Here is a 15770-nt window from a genome sequence, read left to right as displayed (position 1 = left end):
AGGTGTGGGAGCCCCCGGCCAAGCGCTGGTGGGTCCTGTGTGGGAGCCCCCGGCCAAGTGCTGGGGGGATGTGGGAGCCCCCGGCCAAGTGCTGGGGGGATGTGGGAGCCCCCGGCCAAGTGCTGGGGAGGGTTGGGAGCCCCCGGCCGAGTGCTGGGGAGGTGTGGGAGCCCCTGGCCAAGTGCTGGGGAGGTGTGGGAGCCCCCGGCCAAGCGCTGGTGGGGCCTGTGTGGGAGCCCCTGGCCAAGTGCTGGGGGGATGTGGGAGCCCCCAGCCAAGTGCTAGTGGGGAGGGGTGTGGGAGCCCCCGGCTAAGTGCTGGGGAGGGTTGGGAGCCCCCAGCCAAGTGCTGGGGAGGTGTGGGAGCCCCCAGCCAAGTGCTGGTGGGGCCTGTGTGGGAGCCCCCGGACAAGTGCTGGGGAGGTGTGGGAGCCCCCGGCCGAGTGCTGGGGGTGTGGGAGCTCTCAGTGGCTGCCGGCACCATGGGCGAGTCCTGGAGGAGCGCACCTGTGGCAGCTGGAGCTCCCAGCTCCGGGACAGGGAGCTGCACTCAGAACTCCGTCCGGGGAGGCCTCCTCGCCCGTGTTTAGGCTGGAACTCCAGGAGAGGCAGCTGAGGGCCTGGTCCTTGTCAGCCCCACCACCAGTGGCGCCGGACTGTCCCCGCCCCCAGCACTCAGTTCTGCTTCTGTCTGTACGCTCAAGCTTCCGTGCGCTCTGTCCAGGTGCCAGTGCCCTCTCGCTGCCGGGCTGCGCCGGATGCGCTCTGGCTTTCTGTGGCCACAGCACCCCCCACCCCCGGCTCCGTGGGTGCAGGTCCTGTTCTCAGCGCACCCACATGCGCAGGGCTCAGGCAGTGCCAGTGCTGGGTGCAGGGGCAGAGCTGGTGGGGCCGCTGGTGGGGCCTGGGCTCCATTCCTTCCCCCAACCTCAGTCAGATCGGAGCCTTTCTTTTCTTTCTTTTTTTATTTGATAGATAGACAGTGAGAGAGAGAGACCGAGAGAAAGGTCTTCCTTCCGTTGGTTCACTCCCCAAGTGGCTGCCATGGCCAACGCTGCGCCGATCTGAAGGCAGGAACCAGGTGCTTCTCCTGGTCTCCCATAGGGTGCAGGGCCCAAGGACCTGGGCCATCCTCCACTGCCTTCCCGGGCCACAGCAGAGAGCTGGCCTGGAAGAGGGGCAACCGGGATAGAACCCGGCGCCCATACAGGAGGCCAGCACCGCAGGTGGAGGATTAACCCAGTGAGCCACGGCGCCTTTTTCATTCTTTGTCCCTCAAATTATATTTATTCAGTTGAGAAGTAGAGAGAACAGAGACCGAGACAGACAGGGAGCGTCCATCCCCGGGGCTGGGCCAGGCTGAAGCCAGGAGCCAGGAGCTCCTTCCAGGTCTCCCACGTGGGTGCAGGGGCCCCAGCACTTGGGCTGTCCTGCTGCCTCCCAGGGTGCGCCTCACTAAGGAGCCTGACCAGTGTCTTAGCTGCTAAGACCAAACCCCTCCCCGGAGGCTGTTTAAACCTTGCATTTAGCAGCTTTTGTTTAAAGGAAAGATCTTGCTGCTAGAAAGAAAAAAAATTGAGAACCACCATTCTGTATTTTTGTGGTTAGTTTCTTCTTTTTTTAAATTTATTTTTATATGAAAGTTGGAGAGAGAGAGCGAGGTCTTCCCTCCGCTGGTTCGTGCCCCAGTTGGCCTCAACAGCCAGGGCTGGGGCAGGCCGAAGCCAGGAGACAGGAGCTTCATCCGCATCTCACACATTGGTGCAGAGGTTCAAGGATTTGGGCTTCCCAGGCCATAGCAGGGAGCTGGGTGGGAAGTGGAGCGGCCGGGACTCGAACCGGCCTCCATACGGGACACAGGCGACCACTTTACCAAACCACCACGTCCCAGCGGTGGCCCCTGTGGTTGCTTCTACGATGATTCCTTTAGCGGAAAAACTGGAAACCCCATGTGGCTAGGTGCCCCAGGTCCGCCTGCGTGTCCGCCTTGGTTCCAGAACCAGCCGTTTGTCCGAGCCACCCGTCTGGGCCTGTTGCGCCAGTCAGCTCTGAGAGGCACTGTGCTTCCTGCGAGTCTGACGGCCGGCCACAGTCCACTCCTGGGCAGGGGCCTGGGCGGCCCGCCAGCCATGTTCACCTGGAGCGGTCACTGCCCCGGCCTTGTCTGGTTTGCCTTCCTCGCCAGCCCCTCTGCACCTCACTGGCACATTGGCCGTAGGAAGGAGTCAGAGGTAGAAATGACCCACCGAGGGGGAGAAAGGCAGTGGTGCATCATGGGAGCTGCTGACTACATAAGACCCGGCCATCTTTCTTCTGGAGAAAGTGTGGGTGTGCGGGCGTGGTGAGCGGGACGCAGGGCAGGCGTGGGGACACGGTGAGCGGGGCATGGGGTCCAGGTATGCGGACACGGTGAGCGGGGCGTGGGGTCCAGGCGTGCGGACGCGGTGAGTGGGGCGTGGGGTCCAGGCGTGGGGACGTGGTGAGCGGGGTGTGGGGTCCAGGCGTGGGAACGCGGTGAGCGGGGTGTGGGGTCCAGGCATGCGGACGCGGTGAGTGGGGTGTGGGGTCCAGGCGTGCGGACGCGGTGAGCAGGGCGTGGGGTCCAGGCGTGGGGACGCGGTGAGCGGGGTGTGGGGTCCAGGTGTGGGGACGCGGTGAGCGGGGCGTGGGTCCAGGCGTGGGGACGTGGTGAGTGGGGCGTGGGGTCCAGGCGTGGGGACGCGATGAGCGGGGCGTGGGTCCAGGCGTGGGGACATGGTGAGTGGGGCGTGGGTCCAGGCGTGGGGACGCGGTGAGCGGGGTGTGGGGTCCAGGCGTGCGGACACGGTGAGCGGACATGGTGAGCGGGGCGTGGGGTCCAGGCGTGGGGACGCGGTGAGCAGGGCGTGGGGTCCAGATGTGGGGACATGGTGAGTGGGGCGTGGGGTCCAGGCGTGGGGACGTGGTGAGTGGGGCGTGGGGTCCAGGAGTGGGGACGCGATGAGCGGGGCGTGGGGTCCAAGCGTGCGCACACGGTGAGCGGACGCGGTGAGCGGGGAGTGGGGTCCAGGCGTGCGGACGTGGTGAGCGGGGCGTGGGGTCCAGATGTGGGGACGCGGTGAGCGGGGTGTGGGGTCCAGGCGTGCGGACACGGTGAGCGGGGCGTGGGGTCCAGGCGTGCGGACGCGGTGAGCGGGGCGTGGGGTCCAGGCGTGGGGACGCGGTGAGCGGGGTGTGGGGTCCAGGCGTGCGGACACGGTGAGCGGACGCGGTGAGCAGGGCGTGGGGTCCAGGCGTGCGGACGTGGTGAGCGGGGCGTGGGGTCCAGGCGTGCGGACACGGTGAGCGGGGTGCGAGGTCTGGGCTTTCCCTGTCTGCCTTCCTGATTCCTCCCAGAAACCGCACACGAGTCCACAAGGAGGAATGGGATTTGGGCTCTGTGTTGTGTTTCATGTATCGGTGTTGGGGCAGGTGGGGGCCTGTGACACGTGGAGCTGCCCTGGCCCCACGACCCACGGAACTCCTGGAGCCGGCCTGACTGTCCGCTGGGCCACCCAGCAAGGCTGCCTCGCCACTGGGCTCCTCCCACTCCTGGTGCTTTTCCGCTTATGGGTGATAGCCTCAGAGCCCCAGTGATGGTGGCGAGGTTTTAACAGATAAACCTTTGGGCGTTCGACCCAGGGGTACAGACTCCAGGTCAACGGCCGGCGTGTGGCACGGCGGGTGAGGCCACCGGCTGCAATACCGGCATCCCACGTGAGCGGCCGGTGTGTACCCTGCTAACGCGCCTGGGGAAAGCAGCAGAAGTTGATCACGTGCTGGGCTCCCGCCCCCACCTGAGACCTGGAGGAAGTGCCAGGCTCCTCACCTCAGCCAAAATCTGGGGAGGGAATCGGCTGATGAAGGATTGCTCTATCTCTGCGACACTGCCTTTGAAATAAATAAGTCTTAAACAAAAGAGAGATGCCAGTGAGGCACTCTGGACCCGGTTGGAGTACCCAGGCTCAGTACCAGGCTGCAGCTCCCTGTTCCAGCGTCCTCAGTGCACACCCTGGGAGGCAGTGCAGACGACGGCTCCGGTCATTGGGTCCCTGCCAACCACGTGGGAGACCTGGCTTCAGCCCAGCCCCACCTGGGGTGTGGGCACTGCGGGTGTGAACCAGTGGGTAGCAACTCACTGTCTCTCAGAAACAAACAGAAGAACTGCACGAATGTTCGGTTCTTGGGAAGATCACGGCGCCCAAGCCTGCCAGCGTTGAGGGCTGCGCAGGGCCTGACTGTAGCCTGGCCGCGCGGGGACCGGACGCCGCCTTGATTTTCTCAAGCTTCCTTTCTGTCACCTGGCGGGAGCACTGGCCCCTCGGCTTCCGCCCAGCACAGGCCCAGCCTCTGTTCCCGCCTCACCGTGCTGCCCAGGCAGCTCCCCGGGAGGTGACCGTCGGCCAGCAGTCGCGGCGCCCCACCACGTTCCCTGGGCGCGTGTGGGCTTAGCCGAGGGCTGGCGTCTCCGCAACTCCAGAAAGACTCTGTCGCTTGGCAGTGTGGCTGTGCCCGGCAGGTGGGCCCTGGGCCTCAGCCCCTCGTCGCCCGCACCTGTGAGTGAGCCGCTCCAGCTCGCGCAGCAGGGCCAGCCTGCAGGGCCGGTGCAGGGTCAGGGTGGCCAGGGAACTGGCACAGCTCTCGACGCCCAGGAGCAGCTCCGCCAGGTTCATGAGGAGCTCGTCCCTGGGGGAGCCGATGTCCCCCTGCAGCTTCAGCGCGGCCCGCCGCAGCAGTGCGCCATTGTAGAGCAGCCTGCAGACAAGCATGTTCAGGGCCAGAGCCGGCACAACCGGCCCGCCAGAGGCCGTGTCCCTGCGGGGCGCCGGGACGGCGTGCAGGACGCAGCACCCCAGCTGCAGGACGAGCCCGAGCCCCAGGCCCAGGCTGAACTTCATGATCTCATACTCGGGCCAGGCCGTCAGCGGGTCCAGCTGGCACAAGGTGCTGTCATGGAGCTCCCCAGATGTGCCCAGCAGGGCCACCAGCACCAGAGCGCTGCAGAAGGCACAGCCTAGGACGGCGGCCAGGCCCAGTGCAGGCCTGCGGGCGCCCTGGCCCCCCACGTGCAGACAGGACGAGGCGCCGGGCCGCAGGAACAAGACGCACATGGCTGCCAGCAGGTACTGGCCGTTGAAGTAGCAGAGGTTGGAGAGGAAGGAGAGGACCCCGCAGCCCAGGTTGGTGGTGAGCAGGTAGTCGGGCCTGCCGGCGGCGCTCAGAGACAGCAGAGTCAGCAGAAGACTGGTGACCGTGAGGCCCAGGAGGAGCAGGCTCAGGGCCCCCGGGCTGGTGCGGTCCCGGATCAAGGTGGCCAGGTTGAAGAGCCCGGTGGCCAGGCTTAGCGGGACAAACAGAGCCACGTAGACCTGGGTGCACCTGGCCACGACGCTCTGGGAGGCGATGACGTCCTCCACGGCCGGGGACACCTGGCTTGGGTACCGGATCCAGGACATGTTGTGGGCGCCCATCTCGGGCGTCACCGGCTCTGCAACAGAAGCACATGCTGTGGCCGTCACAGGGGACGTGAACGCCAGCACCGAGCCATCGCTTCCATCACAGGGCCCCTCCCCCCCAAACGTTAGCTGAACAGTAGATGTGGCTGGGGAATTGACGACGATGAACGGGAGCCCGCCTTCAGCCAGTCGCCATTTCGGGTGAGGGCCGCAGCCGCGGCTCCAGGGGAGGCCCGCAGTGCACACAGTGTGACTACACGTCGCAGACAGACCTCGGGCGTGTGCATGCGGGCCAGCCAGCTCTCTTCCTGAAACTTAGCCGCCCTCAGCACCGCCCTGTGCCTGCCGGTGACACCGCGTCTGCACTGAGCCGGCCCTCCCCGGGCAGCATGCAGCCCGCAGCCTGGTCTCGAGGCCACGGTGCCGCGTCAGAGCTGCCGCACACACCGTCACCCCTCCCTCTGCTGTGGCTGCGCCCTTAGAGCCCTCCGGAGCTGTTGCCTGAGGGCGGAGAGAGCTGCGTCCGGACGTGTGGTCGGTGGTGCGGCCCTTGGGCCTGTGTCCTCGGCCCCTTGTCCAAGACACCTTGTCATGTGACTTCACACCTGTAACCAGTTTCTCTTCTTAGCTGTGGCTGATCTAAAACTACCCCTTGGCTCTAAGATTTAATTTTTGTGTTTCTTATATCTCAAAGTTCTGCTTTTTTTTTTCCCGAAATTTTATTTATTTATTTGAAAGGCAGAGTTGCAGAGAGGCAGAGAGAGAAGTCTGGGTCACTCCCCAGATGGCCACAGCAGCCAGGGCTGGGCCAGGCCAGAGCCATCAGCTTCCTCCAGGTCTCCCACGTGGGTGCAGAAGGCCAAGCACTTGGTCCATCGTCTGCTGCTTTCCCAGGTGCATTAGTAGGGAGCTGGATCAGAAGTGGAGCAGAGGCCGGTGCTGTGGCACAGCAGGTTAATGCCCTGGCCTGAAGCGTTGGCGTCCCGTATGGGCCGGTTCTAGTCTCGGCTGTTCCACTTCTGATTCAGCTCTCTGCTGTGGCCTGGGAAAGCAGTGGAAGATGGCCCAAGTGCTTGGGCCCCTGCACTCACGTGGGAGACCTGGAAGAAGCTCCTGGCTCCTGGCTTCAGATCGGCGCAGCTCCAGCCATTGCAGCCATCTGGGGAGTGAACCGGCAGATGGAAGACCTCTCTCTGTGTGTCTCTCTCTCTGTGTCTCTGTTTCTCTCTCTCTACCTGTTTCTGTATAACCCTGCCTTTCAAATATAAGTATTGGCTGTTACACCTGAACATGTGAGGAGCTGAGTTTAGAAGTCATTTTGGCAAGAGTTCTCTCCTCCAGAGAATGTTTGTTTCTGCTTCTCTGAGGCTCCTGGCAGTCCCCTCCCACTGCCCCTGCACGGCCCTGGTTTCCTGGCCTTGGGCCGTGGGCCATGGGCCGACCGTGCTGTGGAAGCAGTGTCCACAGGGCTGGATGTTGCCTTTCTGCCTGGTGGCTCCTGTCTTGTCTTTTTTAGATTACTTATTTATTTACTTCTAGAAGCCACCCTGAGGTTTAAAAAATATAACTGATGTTCAGTGTGTAAGGAAGTGTACCGTTGCCTGAAGTGGGGGTGCAGGGCAGGCCGGCTGTCCCTGGGGAGCGGGTCCTGGGTGCTGTGTTGGGTGCTCGCGTGGGGTGCAGGGCAGGCCGGCTGTCCCTGGGAGTGGGTCCTGGGTGCTGTACTGAGCACACGTGTGGGGTGCAGGGCAGGCTGGCTGTCCCTGGGGAGCGGGTCCTGGGTGCTGTGTTAGGTGCTTGCGTGGGGTGCAGGGCAGGCCGGCTGTCCCTGGGAGCGGGTCCTGGGCGCTGTGCTGGGCCCCATGTGGCTGTTTGCTCCACAGCCGGGAGGCATGTGGTCTGCTCACAGCTCTGGTCTGACAGTGAGCTCTGATGTTGTCCATGTGCCCGCACCGCAGGCGACGATCGATCCCTGAGACACGTGTGGCTCAGAAATTAAGATGGGTGAGCTGGCCAAGAGGAAGTGGCTGGGAGGGAGCGTTCCGTGACGGCACATTGGGAAGAAGGCTGCTGGTGCTGACGGCACTGTGCTGCACCCCTGCCTCGAGCCGGCTGGCTCTGCCTGGAGCCTGGGCTGTGGCCGGGCCCTGCACTCCTAGGCCCACGGGAGGGGCTGCTGCAGCGCCTTCCTCGGAGCTTTGTCCCGGGGCAGATGGAGCCTGCTCGGGGCGTGGGGCCTTGGCTGCGCCTCTCCCCGGCTGTGCTGTGTGGGTGGGCGACAGGCCGGCTGCTGGCGCCCTACACAGGAGTCTGGGTGTCCCCACCTGTGCAGCCGGCACTGGGACCTGTCTGGGTGGGCGACAGGCCGGCTGCTGGCGCCCTACACAGGAGTCTGGGTGCCCCTACCTGTGCGGCCGGCACTGGGACCTTACAGCAAAGGGTTCCGGAGGCTGCTGCTTGCCCCGCCCCTGCCCAGGGTCACCTTCGCCTCCTCCAGCCTCTGGCGTGGGGTCCTCACGGGGCTGCCCCAGGGCTGCCTGCTCCTGTCCCTCAGGGCTGCCGGGTGAGGGTCGGCGGGCTGCCTGCCCTGGCCCTCGGCGCTCCCCTTACCGGCCTGGTGCCCTCCACATCACCTCTTAGTCCAGGGCTGAGCGCCGCTTGGAGCTTGAGGTCACGACAGCCCTGCTGGGCAGGCTCAGCCGTCTGCCCACCGCTGGGCCAGCTCACAGCTCGCCCCTGCCCCACTTCTCCTTTCTTCCAGCTGAAGGCGCTGTGTCCCCTGCCCCGCGCTCTGGAGTGGGGCTGTGCTCTGAGGGGCTGAGCCTGGACAGGCTCTCGCGTCTGGCTGGGCCGGGCGGGGGGTGCTGGCCGCTGCCCCGAGCACCGTCAGTGTTGTGTCCACCCCAGCAGGTGGCGCTGGGGTGACCGAGTCAGAGAGAAGCCGTTTGCTCCTGGCTGCCCAGCGCATGGTACAGTTGGGACTGGAACCCAGCTCGGCTAAAAACCTGCGCTTTCTCAAAGCGGTCGTTTCTCAGAACTTAGGTACAATAAAGTGACTGTTCTGGTGCACACCGTGCAGGTTTGTCCAGACCCCTCCCACCTGCGGCACGGGCCCCGGTCCCGTGCTGCCCCGGCCGGGCGGGCGCTGCCGGATCCTGCAGCTGTCGCTCCTCCAGGCTCTCACGACGGTGGAGCTGTTCCAGTCCACCTGTGCAGGGCACGGCACACGGATGCCCACGCGTGCTGTCGCGTGTCCAGGGGCTGGTCTGCAGAGCTGTCCTGTGTTGTTGCTGTCACACAGCATTTAAACGTTTGTGGACAGGTTTCCGTGGGCGCGTGTACTCCCTCTGTGGGGACGTGGCTGTGTGCAGCTGCCTGGGGGAGGCGGGCAGCCCTGGGACTCCCTGTGAGGGACTGTCCCCCATGGCAGCCCTGCTGGGCTCTGGGAGCCTCCCCTGCCACAGCCAGCCCTGCATCCCCGGCCCAGGAGCCTGGAGGTTTCAGAGTGGTGGCGGCCACGCCTTCCGTGGGCCTTCAGACTGGCTGCTTCCCAGGAGTCGGAGGCGGGCATGGGGCCCAGAGTGAGGGCTGACGGGTCCTGGAGCGCCGTCCTGGCATCACACGGAGGAGTGGGCGGCCCTGGCGCCCTCCCCGCCCCCCGCGGAGGGCTGAGCTGTTGTAGCTCTGCTCTTGGCTCCGCCAGTTTCTGTCGCAGTCTCTGCTCCACACCCTGCTGGGGTGGCAGAGGAGTCATGTGTCACCTCCACGCAAGAGGTCGGCTGGGCTGACCGGGCCCTGGGCCACGGCTGTGGGTGCTCTGGCTGTCTCAGCAGACGGTGCACCCTGTCTGTGCGTGTGCCGGCACCCGGGTGGCTCCTGGCCTCCCTCCACCTCTCCCGTCCTGGCCACTTCCGGGACTGTTCTGAGTGTCTTTTTTCGGGGGTATTGGAAAAAATAACCTCACTGAAGTGAAAGGATAAGCGTGGCTTCCATTTTGCTCTTCCTGTGTGTCCCAGGGAAGCCACACGTGCTTTCTGTGTCATGCACAGATGTGCGCACGCACGCAGACCCTGCTGCAGACCCGTGAGTGGCTTCACACACGAGCACTTCCCTCCAGGAGGCCTGGGGAGCTTCAGGCGGGCGGTCAGTGGGCCTGGCCGCTGTCGTCCACTCCTGGCTGGGGGGGGGACCGCCTCCTGACCCTGAGCCCAAGCCTGTGGCACACCTTGCTCCCTGCGTGGGTGAGGACGTCCTGGGAACCCCCACGAGACGCCCGTGACCTTCCTGCCACACGCCCTTAGCACCAGTGTTCAAGATGCTAACGGGTGCTCTTTGTTTTTATTCAGACACCGCCTGCCCCTGGTGGAAGCATTCCCACCACCCCGGCTGTCCAGAGGCGGGGCTGAGGGCTGGGCCAGCAGGAGTGGACAGACCTCGGGCCGGAACTGGCCAGGTGTCTGTGCCCAGGTCAGGGGATGTCTGTGGAGCAAGCCCATCCCCACCCCACCCCAGCAGCCGGTCCTCCAAAGACCAGCCTATCAGAGGCTGGCCCGGGGCCTGCCTGCTTGAACTTGCGCCCCCCCCACCCCCCCAGCTTCCTCCCAGGCTCTCTCCCGGCATCACCCTCTGGGCGTCTGGGCTCCTGACCCCGACCCGCCTCCCCCTGCAGGCTTTGTGCCCAGGGCGGTGTCCCACACAGGCTGTTGTGACGTGGCAGCCCCGGCCTCAGCCGCTGCACTCCCCGTCTCACCAAGGCAGGCCTGGCAGGCTGCTCCCAGAGGGGCCCGGCCGGACAGAACTCACCTGTGCTGGCCTCCGGCTCCCTGGCGGCTGTGGTGGAGCCCGGGCCTCCTCTCTGCTGCCGGCACTCCTTCGCTGCTCTGGGCGCAGGCAGGCGGGCACAGAAACCCTCAGTTCTCTAAGGGACAGGAATCTGGGCTGCAGCCATTCAGACCACACAGCTGTGTGTGCAGCAGCCTTGGGTCTGCCCATGTGACCCAGAAGCATTTGAACCAGCCCTTGTGGGGAGACGGAAAAACTAACAGGTTCCGAGTGCCTGAGGCCCCGGCGGCTTCCTCCTTCGTCGCCTGCCGGCCCAGGCACCGCAGCCCCTCCCAGGAAGCAGCGCTGTCTGCCTCTTAAAATGGGCCCTGTGGGGGGGAGTCCGGGCAGAGCTAAACCACCTCCCCCAGCAGAGGCCTGGGTTCAGTACCTGGCCCCCGGGGGTCTCCCGCATTGAGTTCCAGCTTCTGTTCTTGGCCTGGCCCGGCCTCGGCTGCTGTGGGCGTTTGGGGGCGAACCGTTGGATAGAAGCTCTCTTTACCTAGATGTCTCCCGAGTAAGTCTTAGAAGCTAACAACTTAAGTAGCAGGCCCGGAGCTGCCTCCCAGAAGACCCAGGACGAGGGCTCATGCCTCTGCCAGGCGCGCGACTCCCCCGCCTTCCTCGGACGTCCTCAGCTGTGGGGCCAGGGTGGGCGCCTAGCCCGCCCCCAACCACAGGGTGACGCGGAGGACCCTAAGCCCCACAGTGGATGTCAGGTCACTCCGTTCTGACCCTGACCCAGGAGACTCCCTCCTCGTCACCGTGCGAGCCAGGCCCTGGCCGAGCTCTCCCGTGCCGACACAGCTGTCAGGCCAGACCCCAGCGTCCGTCCCCTCGGCCTTGCCAAGAAGGCCACACGTTTGGTGGCGAGACAGCCCCGGCGGTCCCGGAGTGGGCATGGACCAGCTTGCTTTCCGAAGGAGCCTGGGACACCGCGTCTCCACGGGCTGAGCTGTGGGGGCTCTCCACGAGGCTGCTCCTCGGGCTGAGCTGTGGGGGCTCGCACAGCGCCCTGCCCAGCTCTGGTCACTGGCTGTACCCACAGAAACGCGCGGGAAGCCTCGGGTGCATCTCCCCAAGCCCTGGCCGTCCTGACCGCGTGCTCCCGGCCCTGCTGTCGGCCGGCGTTCGCCTCCACCTCCGGAGTCTGCAGCACAGCTGGCCTGGAGCAGCCTGCCCGGGGGCGTCAGGTGGTCCAGCTCCTGTGTCTGCCCTGGCTGGACCCCTGCCAGCCACCTCCACCTCCCAGCTGGACCCCCGTCCACACTCCACACCCGCTCCCCAGGTGCCTCAAGGACCCATCCATTGCCTCTTGCTGGGAGCGAGCACTGTGCTGCCCTGCCCCCCCACGGCAGGTGCACTGCACCCCTCCAGGTGCAGGACCAGGTGCAGGCAGGTTGTGCTGAGGAGGGAAGGACGTTGGTTCCACTGCGGGAGGGGAGGTGAAGAGTGCAGTGCCCTGGTCATCCATCCAGCACTGCCCCCCCAGCCCGTCCCCTCCCCCACGCATGCCCTGGTCATCCAATACTGCCCCCCCCAGCCCATCCCCTCCCCCACGCATGCCCTGGTCATCCAGTACTGCCCCCCCAGCCCATCTCCTCCCCCACGCATGCCCTGGTCATCCAGTACTGCCCCCCCAGCCCGTCCCCTCCCCCACGCATGCCCTGGTCATCCAATACTGCCCCCCCCCAGCCCATCCCCTCCCCCACTCATGCCCTGGTCATCCAATACTGCCCCCCCAGCCCAGCCCATCCCCCACTCATGCCCTGGTCATCCAGTACTGCCCTCCCCAGCCCGTCCCCTCCCCCACTCATGCCCTGGTCATCCAGTACTGACCCCCCCCAGCCTGTCCCCTCCCCCACGCATGCCCTGGTCATCCAATACTGCCCCCCCAGCCCATCCCCTCCCCCACGCATGCCCTGGCCAGCAAGCACTGCCCACCCCCAGCCCGTCCCCTCCCTCGTGTGCTCCTCCAGGTCCGAGTCCCGTGTGTGAGATGCGTGCTCTCTGCTGGCCCAGCCTGCCGTCCTGGCACTGTGTCCCTGGGAGCACTCTGCTGCTGGCCTGGTGCCCTGGGGCCGCCGTCCATGGCACGGGCCATGCTTGCACCTGCGGCCTTCCTGGCCCTGCTGCTGTGTGGTGGGGATTCTTTCATCTCAGCCACCTGTGGTGTCTGTGTCAGCTGGGCCTGGTGGCCCGGGTGGGCGTGCTGATGCGGGGCACGTGTGGGTCCTTGTGCCGGGCCTTTCGGTCACCCTGCGAGGTTTCCAGGTTCTTGGGCTTTGCGTTGTGTCTGTGCCTCCTGCCCTGCTCCTAGTCACTCTGTCTTGCGCCCTCGGTCATGCTCGGCGGACACTGGCCCAGCCCTAACCTCGAGCCCCGCTCCCACCTGGGTCCACGCACCTGTTGGGTGGTCCTGCTTGAGGAGGGGGCAGGAAGTCATGGCCTGTGCTGGGCCGCGCAGGGCCTCGTGGTTTGCATCACGCGGTATTACTGGTGTGAGAACCGGATGCTGGTTGGGAAGGAAGTGACAGTGGAGTGGGGTGTCCGGGGCGTTGTCGCGCTCGCCAGCACTGCGACTGAGATGGGGCCGGAGTCAGAGCCGCAGAGGGAGGCGGGCGCTGCTCACAGCGTCCTGCGCTTGTCTTGGTCGACTTGATTTAATGTGGGATTCAGACTGCTGGAGCTTTCGCTGCCCTTCCAACAGATGGCCCTCGGCACGGCCACTCTGGCCTTTGCCTTCTCCCTGTGCTGGTTTGGAGCAGAGGGACCAAGCCGGGGAGGAAATAAGGAAACAGCTTTATGCCCGTGTCCGACAGGTCCATGGGGAGAGGCAAACTCCCGAAGCCAGGGTGGTGCAGCCGGTCAAGCCGCCGCCTGCAGTGCTGGCATCCTAGATGGGCGAGGGGTTCGAGTCCCGGCTATTCCACTTCCAATCCAGCTCCTTGCTATGGCCTGGGAAAGCAGCAGAGGGTAGCCCAAGTGCTTGGGCCCCTGCACACACATGGGAGACCCAGATGGAGCCCCTGCCTCCCAGCTCTGGCCTGACCCAGCCCCACTGCAGCCATCTGGGGAGGGACCCGCATGGAAGACTGACTGACTCCCTCCCTCCCTCCCTCCCTCCCTCCCTCTCTCTCTCTCTGTGTGTGTGTGTGTCCCTCTTTAACTTTGTCTTCTAATTAGTAAATATTAAAAAAAATACAAATTACCAATACCAAAGAAGAAATGGTAAACCTGATTGGTCCTATAAACAGTGAAAGAAATTGATTCAGAATTGAAACTTTTCTTCTTGTAAGATTTATTTACTTATTTGAAAAGCAGAGTTACAGAGAGGTCGAGACAGAGAGGTTCTCCATCCGCTGGTTCACTCCCCAGATGGCCGCAATGGCTGGAGCTGCGCCGATCTGAAGCCAGGAGCCTCCTCCGGGTCTCCCACGTGGGTGCAGGGCCCAAGCACCTGGACCATCCTCCACTGCCTTCCCGGGCCATGGCAGAGGCTGGACGGGAAGTGGAGCAGCCGGGACTGGAACCAGCGCCCATATGGGACACCGGCACAGCTCCCCTGCTGTGGTCACTTCCCTGAGCCTCACCCGGCCGGACGGTCTGGTCACTGTGCCTGCTGGCTTTTACGGGAAGCTGTATGGGTCGCCCGTCTGGGGGACGCGGGAAGCAGCTCTGCTCTGGGTTCTCCATGCCGTCGGCTGTGGGGCTGCTCAGCGTCGAAGCTGGAAAGTCTTAGCACTGCTGGCCAGTGCCATGGCTTAACAGGCTAATCCTCTGCCTGCGGCACCGGCACCCCGGGTTCTAGTCCCGGTTGGGGTGCCGGATTCTATCCCGGTTGCCCCTCTTCCAGGCCAGCTCTCTGCAATGGCCCGGGAAGGCAGTGAAGGATGGCCCAAGTGCTTGGGCCCTGCACCCCATGGGAGACCAGAAGGAAGCACCTGGCTCCTGGCTTCGGGTCAGCGCGGTGCGCCGGCCGCAGCAGCCACTGGGGGGGTGAACCAATGGAAGGAAGACCTTTATCACTGTCTCTCTATCTCTCACTGTCCACTCTGCCTGTCAAAAAAAAAAAAAAAAAAGACAAAAAAAAGCACTGCTGTGCAGGCGGGGAGAGTGGAGGACACTGCTGACACAGGCACCTGAGGGCCCCGAGAGACTCCCGCAGACGCCTGGCCGCAGGCATGCACTAACCCCAGCACTCTGGGAACGGGGGAGGAGCCCGGCTGTGTGGGTGCTGCCTTGTCTTGCTCAGCCCCGACCTGTGTCCTTGGTCCTCACCTGCAGGGGGCCGGCGAGCTGTGGAGGATGGGTGCCCCCTGCAGGTTGTGTGGGTCGGTGCAGGTGGGAGTGGAGGCACCACCCAGGGTCTTCCAGCTCTTTGTCGCGTTCTGGCACAAGATGGCCCGGGCCTGCCTGGGAAAAGCCAGTTGTGCCAGGAGCCCTGGGTCCACAGTGATCCTGTCTCGGCACTGGAAACCGCCTGGCCCCGGCTCGCTCCCTGTCCACCACGCAGCACTGCCTCCTGCCCACAGAGGTTTCAGAACGGAGTGCTGAACGCCCGTTCCACCCACACGCGCCGTGACGTGCGGGAGGCTGCACTGGTGCTGGACACGTGCTCCCGTGGGCGTGTCCATCTGGGGCTGCCCCTCGGGCCCTGCGTGCACGCACGTGAGCCGGGCTGCCCTCCACCCTGCTGCGGGCGACTGTGTTTGCGTCGGAATTTGCTGTCCCTGCAGAGGGCCACGTGCATTTGACTCCAGTGCTGTTTCCCAGTGCCCCAGACTCAGATGCTGGGTGGCAGGGCCCCGGGGGGCCGTCCTCGCCCCGACCACACGTGGGGGCTGGTGGCCCTGGACGACTTAGAGCCGTGACGGAGCCGTGTGAGCGGTGAGGACAGTGCCGGGTGCATTGAGATGTCTAATGAGCGGCCTCCAGGTCCCCAACGCCTGCTCCCCGTGCAGGCAGGGACCCCAGGGAGTCCCGAGACATGGAGCACCAGGCCCTGCAGGGGGGACACGTGTGCTACGAGCTCATGGCCGAGGTGGGGGCCTGAGCCTCTGGCAGAGGCCACTGCCCACCCTCCTCCAACAGCCTCCCAGAAGGAACGGCGGTACCGAGCTTTTGGGGTGCTGATGGGGGACGCCACTGTTCCCCCGCTCGGTGCTCCCTCAGTACAGTGGTGTGGGCCTTGCCCAGGGCTGTGAGGTGTCGTGTGGGACGTAGCACCTGCACTGGCTGCTTTGATGAGAATGACAGAAATCCTAGGTGTCCACACGTGTGGCCTGGGGCGATGTCTGTGTGGAGGTGGTGGAGCCTCCCTGGGTGCTGTGGGGGGGTGGAGCCTCCCTGGGTGCTGTGTGTGGGGGTGGAGTCTCTCTGGGTGCTGTGGGGGGTGGAGTCTCCCTGGGTGCTGTGTGTGGGGGTGGAGTCTCCCTGGGTGCTGTGGGGGGTGGAGCCTCCCTGGGTGCTGTGT

At 64.9% G+C, this 15770-nt stretch overlaps 1 protein-coding gene across 1 annotated transcript; it reads right to left on the bottom strand.

The window, feature by feature from the left end:
- Positions 1-4443: 4443 nt before the first annotated feature.
- On the bottom strand, positions 4444-10567 carry LOC133755427 (uncharacterized). The gene is made up of 2 exons (XM_062185538.1): positions 10277-10567; positions 4444-5505 (listed from the first exon to the last, which is right to left on the bottom strand). Exon 2 carries the CDS (start codon positions 5486-5488, stop codon positions 4466-4468), a length of 1023 nt encoding a protein of 340 aa, XP_062041522.1. The 5' UTR covers positions 5489-5505; positions 10277-10567; the 3' UTR covers positions 4444-4465.
- Positions 10568-15770: the final 5203 nt, after the last annotated feature.

This window comes from Lepus europaeus, unplaced genomic scaffold (genome assembly GCF_033115175.1).
Source record: "Lepus europaeus isolate LE1 unplaced genomic scaffold, mLepTim1.pri SCAFFOLD_468, whole genome shotgun sequence".
NCBI lineage: Eukaryota > Metazoa > Chordata > Mammalia > Lagomorpha > Leporidae > Lepus > Lepus europaeus.
This window is presented reverse-complemented; position numbering and strand designations above follow the sequence as displayed.